The 8,428-nt window shown below is 47.6% G+C and overlaps 2 protein-coding genes across 2 annotated transcripts in view; both read right to left on the bottom strand.

The window, feature by feature from the left end:
- LOC123138067 (probable amino acid permease 7) overlaps positions 1–2,976 on the bottom strand; it is a 9,733-nt gene extending 6,757 nt beyond the window's left edge. The window contains exons 1-3 of the mRNA XM_044557962.1: positions 1,629–2,976; positions 945–1,187; positions 671–764 (exon numbers count right to left, since the gene is read on the bottom strand). Coding sequence (XP_044413897.1) covers positions 671–764; positions 945–1,187; positions 1,629–1,734 — 443 coding nt within the window. The 5' untranslated portion in view covers positions 1,735–2,976. The remainder of the gene's footprint in view (positions 1–670; positions 765–944; positions 1,188–1,628) is intronic.
- A 77-nt stretch (positions 2,977–3,053) lies between these two features.
- On the bottom strand, positions 3,054–6,288 carry LOC123138066 (transmembrane 9 superfamily member 12). Its single transcript, XM_044557961.1, has 2 exons — positions 5,993–6,288; positions 3,054–5,354 (listed from the first exon to the last, which is right to left on the bottom strand). Exon 2 carries the CDS (start codon positions 5,309–5,311, stop codon positions 3,338–3,340), a length of 1,974 nt encoding a protein of 657 aa, XP_044413896.1. The 5' UTR covers positions 5,312–5,354; positions 5,993–6,288; the 3' UTR covers positions 3,054–3,337.
- Positions 6,289–8,428: the final 2,140 nt, after the last annotated feature.

Genomic DNA, 8,428 nt, shown 5'->3' with positions numbered 1-8,428 from the left:
ATACACTATATACTTTACGCAATTGTCATAATTTAATTTAATAAGAATGTTGCCACATCATACAATATAAATTTAGGAGTAACAAATGTTTTAGTGTGGTATAGTAAAGAAAAAATATTTTTAATAAATCGTTGTGTGGTTAATTATGTGAACTAGAGTAATAAAAAATAAGTTCTACAAGTATAAATTTAGTGCAAAATAATTGTTTTGATTTGCACCCGGACAAAAGGTTGTTGGGTACCGGCATGACCATTGATTTTGGTCTGAAAATTCCAAACCTTTTGAAAGCTGATTGGAACACCGCATGAATAGGTATGCCACACAGTGTGCCAATTAAAGAAACTTCTTTTGGTACCGAAAAAAGTAATGACAGTGAGAGGCATAGTGTAGGTCTAGATTAAATTGCGTCCACATTTTATCTTATGAAAACGACTTCGCTTTAGAACTTTTTTTGGTTATTAAGAACTCATCCACCCACTACACTATTGGTTATATTACACTAGCCACTACTGGATGACCTCTAAACGCATGGAAAAGGCCATCACTAAGCCCTTGACTGAGCATGTCATGGTTTGGCATCATTATTTCTTAGCATGTCATGGTGCTACATTGCAACCAATAAACACATGCCACGCTATGTATGCAAGTACTATGTTTAGATATGCTTTACCTCATACTAGTGGCTGTGGTGAGAGTATACACCACGCCGCTCCCAAACAGGCTGATGCTAAGGAAAAATCCGCTGAACATCTGCCTCTTCTCACCTGTGCCGATGTAATATTATGCATATCAAAATTCCGTTGCTATCTACGCATAATCTATAGCATTCACAAAGCTACATTTATAGAAAAACGATGCCCACTAATCATAACTCACAGCTTGGACCAATATACTAATAAACTCGAACAGAGAGAGTAAGCTAGTTATGGTTATCATCACATCACCTAGGTAAAACCTCACGGCGTTCATGTAAGACTTGTTCCTGATGAGGCCGCCACGCTCCGGATCTCCTCGAGAAACGTAGCATTCGGCGAGCAGGGAGGACTGCACCACGGTGACCCCCGCGAAGAACACTATGGCCGCCGGCCCCCCGACCCAGCCGAGCTGAGCCACGCTCCACGCCAGCGACAGCACGCCGGAGCCGACCACCGCCGTGATGATGTGCGCGGACGCCGTCCATACCGTGCCTGTCCATCCAAAGCTCAACGAATCAATCAAAATTTCCGGCGGTAAGTAATTACGGACACACGGGCAAGTAATTGGATGTTGGGGAATTGTGGCTGCCGGCCGGGTCCAGAGTGCAATGGTGCTGTCAAATGAATGCGATGTTACAACAATCCTATTGAGTGCTGGCGGTTTGGCCAATCTCTTCTCTGGCGAGCGAGCTAGTTCCTCTGAAACTTGAACAAGATCTGGGTCTGTGGCGGACATGAATGCTCTCTACGGAGCTCACATATGCCATGGCAGATGGTTTGCCGTTTACGATTTCACATGCATTGAATTCCAGATAACATGAAGGCATGAACACAACGAAGTTCATCGGCCAGAAGTTCCAGACATCCAACGAATTGATGAAATCAAGATATGTAACCTCCTGATAGATCAGGTGATGGGACAAGAGGGCTTACCAGTTCGTTTGACCGGATGCTGCTCGGGCTCGGATGAACTGCAAGAGGACTCCGGGAGCTTCTCCAGCAGCGGCCCTGTTTGGGGATCGCCACCTCTTCCTCCCATGGCCTCTCCTCTCCTATTTTCTCTTTGGAATGTTTGTCCGGGACATTAGGCCCGTAAAGTGAACGCCAGCTTCATCATATACTACAAAGAAAAGAAAAGATTCCTCTGTCGCCAAATCCCTTGCGATGGTTGGTTCGGTAGTACAGTAGAATAGAATAGAATCAGAAGTTGCTCTGCTTCGGCACCCCCAAACTCCAGATCCAGAGTCCACATCATTTTGTGGACCGCACGCAGACACAATGGCATTTTGTGACTACTATGACCCTCAGTTCTGTCCTCTACCGTTCCATGCACTGTTTGCTCTGTGGGCATATGAAAATCGATCTACTGGATTCTATCTACTGAAGAAACAAGAGGAACTGGCATTTCTACTTTTAAAATAAAATGGTGTTCGCGTCGTGCGACACTCGTGGGCAACGTGCAGGTGTCCAAATATATTGCTAGGTCTACCTGTACCGATCAATCATTTTTCTTAAAGAAACCTACAAAATGTTGATGATGTAAGCGTTCAAACAATACAACATGGGAACTCAGTGGTTCCGGACACTCAAAAGATGTACAATTCGTTCATACATTTTGCCTTTGTGTTTGTTTAGTTCAAAGCTAACTTTGAAAATGACGAGTCATCAGAGCTCAGCCCGTCCGTCCCAGTAACTTGTACTCCCTCCATAACTGAGAAAAACTTGCCCCCTGAGATGATACATAATACATCTGGCCTCTCCACCTCAAAGATGCGCAGAACCAACTCTAACAATTGAGGCTGCTGAAGTCATAAATCGTCGTATCCAATAGGTAAGGAATATATGCTAGAAAAAGGCTCACGCACAAGATGTTATTCTTGCTGATAAATGGGAGCTTTATTGATTAATAATATGATTACAATCTAATATGAGGAGATCCCCAATGCAAATCAGAGAAGCTAGAAGCCAAACCGCAGAGTGCACATTTCGTCTTGCCAACTAAACCAATTCATGAGCAATCATATCACAATATGTTCGCTACATCTTCAACTTTAAAGCTACAATTATCCTAAGTGGCACCGCAAAGATAGTACACTTGCACACACCAGCAACCACAAAGCTCATGGTTTCGCTAAAAAAAGTCTTGTGGTTACCATAACACTGACAAGAAACAATCACCGAGACGGATAGAACTGATTCAAACTTCAAAACACGTGAAGCAAATGATCAACAGCGTACCCAGATGGCAGTGTAAAACTGCCCAGCCTTTAACAGGACAATCTGGCTACAAATTTTTCGAACATGTGTGTAACAACACACCTCACCGGCACTAAAACGTCAAAACAGATCGCAAGGAGCTGTAATCAAATTTGCCCATTTCATATTTCAACAAGTCCCCGATAACAAAATTTGCTGCTCACAAACGCCCAGAGCAAGCAAAACATAATACTATTACAAAAAAGGCAAGAGAACATAGCCGAAGCATTACAAACATGTCTAAGAAATAAACATAAGCTGGAGTAACTGTGCTAAGCCATGTAAATCACCATATGTTTCCATTTTTCAGTTTGACAATTATTTGTGTTTGTGTTTTCTAAGGGATAACTATCACCAGAATCAGGTGACACTACTGCAGGGGGCTTCTAGTCAATCTTAACGGACGAGAAGAGGTAGTGGACGAAGTAGAATGAGAGCAAGAAGCCGATGGCGCCAGTTGACAGCATGATGGCAAATGCCATGATCAAGGAGTAGCCCAGGTAGAGCGTCGCGGAGACTGGCCCACTCAGGCTCCTGAGGTCAAACACCAGGTAGTTGATGGAGTATAGGAAGACGAAGAAAGCAACGGAACCAGAGGCAAAGAAGGCTTTCCACCACCACTTCCAGTCCTCCACACAAAGATGCATGTAGGTCAGGACCAAAGAAACCTCACCACAGACTATGACCAGCAGGAAGAGGACAATGAACAGGAAGCCGAAGACATAGTAGAACCTCCCCAGCCAGATGCTAGAAAGGATGAAGAAGAGCTCAATGAAAAGGGTGCCGAAAGGCAATGTTCCCGCACCGAGCACAAGAAGCCATGAAGGGAACTTGCGCTCAGGGATCTCTCTTGGGATTTGGTTGGTACGGACAGGGAATTCTATGCTTGCAGCCCGTGTGCCTAGCAAGCCTCCAATAAGAGTGAGTGGCACGGAGATGCAGAACCACAGGGCCAAGAGGGTGAAGAAGAGTGAAATGGGTAAAGCTCCAGTGCTCTTCTTACCCCACAGGATGGAGTTCAGCACCGTCAAGATGATGAAAACAATGCCAGGGAAGAAGCAGGAGGTCAGCCAAGCGACAGATTTCCAGCCTTCTGTGGATTGTTTGATAGTCCTCCAGAGGCGGACACCAACATATCCAGCAATAATTCCAAGGAAGAGGTAGAGGATGATCATTCCGGTCAAGAGCATTCCCCTGGAAGCAGGTGAGAGAAAACCCAGAGCAGCAAACACGATTGTAACGACTGCCATGCCGGTGATCTGGATACCATCAGCGACCATAACACACAGCAGCTTTGAGCAGCAGGGCTCCCTGAAGACATCACCAACAACAAGCTTCCATCCTGAAAGCTCCTCATTCATCTGAGCTTGGGCTTCTTTGTCCATCTCTTCATAACGTGTCAGATCCCTTCGGACAGTCCTCAAGAATATGACGAACACAATACCGGCCAAGAAGAAGACGACCATCATGGAGTTCATGATTGAGAACCAGTGCACCTTAGCACCATCCATCTTCAGGTACGCATCCCACCTTGACGGCCACTTGATGTTGCTCTTGACATACTCAACCTCATAGGTAAATGTAATCTGCTCCTTCTCACGGATCACCTGAGATTTCTCAAGCTCCAAGGGGCAGTTCACAGAGTCAACCTTCTCATACATCTTGAGCTTGGCCATGGCTGCAGGATCACGCTTCACACTGCAAGGAACAACCTCAAACCCAACAATCTGGAAGCCACTCTTGCGATCAGACTCAACCATGGCAACACCATCCTCACTTGTGACCACAACATCACCTTGCGCCTGGTACGGGTGAACCAAAACCCTGAACTTGAGATGGTTAATGATATAATCCTCGCTGCTCCCCATGGGGTTGTACCCGACCGGGTACCCGGTCCACTGGATTGTCATCCCATTCTGCTCAGTGAACCTCATGACCGGCAGATTGTCGAGGATCATGTTGACCTGGTACAGATTCCGCGCCCGGTTCTTCAACAGCTCGGCCTGCTCTTTGGTGAGCGGGTCGGTGGTGCAAAGGTACAGCGACTCGTTGACGTTGACGTGGAAGTGGTACGGCGAGTTGTCGATCTGGTCACCCATGAGAACCTCGCCGAGGTTCTCGGCGCTCTTCTTGACACCTTCCGGGGGCTTGCAGTAGGGGAGGCTGTAGTAGCTGAAGGGCAGCTCGGTCTCGATGGACGTGAGCGAGTTGACCTTGGCCGCGATCTCTTCACCGGCTTCGTAGGTGTGCATGAAAGTGCCAGGGAGGTAGAAGGCGTCGGCGATGGGGTGCAGGCTCAGGAGAATGACCAGCAGGGAAGCCGAGATCCACCGGGCCGACGACGGCATCTTGGGGACCATTGGCGCAACAGATTCCTTGGACTCGATCAATCAAGAACTCCACCTGGAAGCAAATTGTAGAGAAGAAACACGGATCAATTCATTTCACAGGATCGTCTTCCTTTTTTCTGTCTCGCTGATACTGGTATATATATATATATACTGGCAATAAAACACATAATTAAAGAGAGCAGGAACGCATTTGCATCGAACAGAGTACTACTACTCATTTTATCTACTCCCTCCGTTCCTAAATATAAGTCTTTTTAGAGATTTCACTATGGACTACATACGGAGCAAAATGAGTGAATCTACACTCTAAAATATGTAATATTTAGGAACGGAGGGAGTAATCGGCAACATGCATGCACGAAATCAACACAGATGATCTACAAGTACCAAGTAAGGACCAATACTCCTACACCCGGAGCTGCAGACCAAACAAGCAAGGGAAACACGTGATCGACCGATCCTCTGAAACCGAGAACAATAACCACCTTGAACGCGAGCATGATCGCAATCCCCTGAAATCGACAACACTAACCAGCGGGGAGAACGAACTATACCGACAGACAGACAGCCCGACGAGGCGACACGGATCCGGCGCCGGAGGCAGAGGATCCAGATCCGGCCGCCCGGAAGGACGAATTACGCAGGGAGGAAGAAGGAAATGGGGGAGAAGGGAAGGGAAGGGGCGCTCACCTCAGATCTGGATCGCGGGGGCGAGGACGAGGAGGCGACCTGGGCGAGGTCAAAACATGGGCGACGCTTCCGACCCCGAGGCCACCCCTCTGGCTCTCTCTCTCTCTCTCTCTCTCTCTCTATCGCTCCGTCCGCCCTCGAGATCGAGGACGAGAAGAGAAGAATACAGCAGGCAAGTAAACGCTCGGCCGGCAAAATCGAGGCGAGGCCCAGACGCGGCACGAACCCGCCAATCTTTATACTGCTCCCGCACGCACGCGCCACTCGGCGCAGTTTCCATTTGAATTTGGAGGATAATTTGTATTTTTTGGAGGAAATTTGAGCGTCTGCTAGGTGGGTAGGTCGTGGACCGGTTCGGTGCTCCAGGCCAGGCCCGGGGGTTCGGTTCGAGGTGGGCCCCGCCGCTGGTTTGGTCTGCGGTACGTGTGGCGATTTGGTCCCGGTTTGACCCGGGTGGGGTGGGCAGGTTGGCGGGGAGCCTAACCGGGTCCGGGAGAGTGACATGTGGGCCAGGCAAAACGCCAAAACGGGGCTGTGCGGCATGTGCTCGTGTACAGTAGAGTTGTGCTACTGCCCCGTATTGGTCTCCCGTTTCAGATCTGGACCGTCGGTGTGGTTGGTACGGTTCTCCTCTTCTTTTTTTGAAGGGTTGGTACTTGGTACGGTTCTTAGTTCTGACTCTTGGAACTTGAAGCTGCTGCAAAACGCCAACGCGGACGAATACTCCTGCACCGTAGTAGATTCCGGAATAGTACTGCTGCAGCAGCTTCCGCCCAGCAGCCCGCAGGCAATCGCGGTGCCTGCGCCCTGCGGTAAAACCATTTCTTTTCAGAAATACAGGTGGCACGAAGACGAGAGGATTTGGCACTCCGAGCAATGTACCAGTGCATATGAGTTTTGGCACTCCGTTTGTCTAGTCCGTACTACTCTGAGATTCCAATATGGAATACATATGAAGCAAAATGAATGAATCTACAGTCTTCATATTGAGATCTTTAAAAAGATTTATATTTAGGAACGGAGGGAGTACTTGTAAGGCTCTAGGGCCCTTCCAGTCACGTTTTTTCCGTGAGATGTTGAGTGACAGATCCCCCTTTTGTAAAATGTTTTTATGTAGTACTCCCTCCGTTCGAAATTATGTATCTAAAACTAAAATACGTCTAGATACATACATTTCTACGACAAGTAATTTCGAACGGAGGGAGTATAAACAAGACGACAACCACCCAACAGAAATGTGGGATCGATGATGAACAACCGAAAACCTGTGTATAGAACTCAGATGCGCTCCTCCGATGGCCCGTCCAGCCGCGCAGATGCGATCTCCGACCTGCCGTCGTGATGGCTTTGCTTGCTTGCCACTCACACTCCCTTTCCCGATCCAAAAATATAAGCACAAATTTAAAAACGGTTCGCGATCCCAGTAGCACGGCCCAACCTCGCGCGGGGTAGTACTTTCCTCGCGTCGACCACCTGCCACTCATCAATAAATCCTTTGCATTTCTTAGCAGACAATCATCGTCGTGCTCGTGCGTACATGTCTGGTGGAGAAAAGGGTCGCTCGGGTTGGTGTGAAGAAGCCGCGACATCAACCGACGAACGAACCGACGACGATCCACCAAGGAAAACGAAGTCTCTCGATTAGAAAAATGGGGAGGAGGGTGAGCTGCGCTGCGCGAGCACGAAAAGGGACACGTTGCCTTCAGGAAGAAAAAGGGGCACGTTCCTTGGAGAGAACACTGCCTAAGTCGCGCTTGTCAGAAAGACCGGCAATGGTATGGTACGCCTTTGGCGTACCCTCGAAAAAAAAAGACCGGCAATGATATGTATCAAAAGCAAGGAGCATCTACGAGCCAAATTTTGGCATGTACTACTAGGATTTCAGTACCTATGACCCTTACTCTGATCGATGTAACTCTGAAGTTGCAGTGGAAGTGTAAGATTGCTCTCCAACGCACTGACCCAAACGAACGGCGGCCTTTTGTCCGTTTGGGTTGGCCGTCCGCCCTGTTTTAGATTTGGGTCGGCAGTGCGTTGATTTGGGTCGGCAGTGTGTCCAACGACCGACCCATATGTGCCGGTGTGGACTGGCCGCCCTATTTCAACAAATAACTCATTTTTTGCATTGTTTCACACACAACTTTCACATTCAAACATATAATCAGAACGAAATAAATAACATAGTTTCAACTGAATAAAATAGCATAGTTTTACAAGCCGAATAAAAGTAAAAATGTCTCACATAGTTTTACAAACCGAATAAAGAAAATACATTTATTGGTTGCCAACATGAGCCCACATATGCTCAGCCAAATCATTTTGCAGTTGCACATGAGTTTCCCAATCACGCATGTCATGATGAAATTGGGTGAATTGTTCAAACGTTGCGGCTCCTCCATGCTCAGGCACAACATTCTCACCTTGAAACTGAAACCC

The sequence above is a fragment of the Triticum aestivum genome, chromosome 6B (assembly GCF_018294505.1).
Source record: "Triticum aestivum cultivar Chinese Spring chromosome 6B, IWGSC CS RefSeq v2.1, whole genome shotgun sequence".
Taxonomy (NCBI): domain Eukaryota; kingdom Viridiplantae; phylum Streptophyta; class Magnoliopsida; order Poales; family Poaceae; genus Triticum; species Triticum aestivum.
This window is presented reverse-complemented; position numbering and strand designations above follow the sequence as displayed.

Excerpts from the sequence above, each read along its gene's own strand:
- LOC123138066 (XM_044557961.1), bottom strand. The coding sequence starts at position 5,311 with ATGGTCCCCAAGATGCCGTCGTCGGCCCGGTGGATCTCGGCTTCCCTG.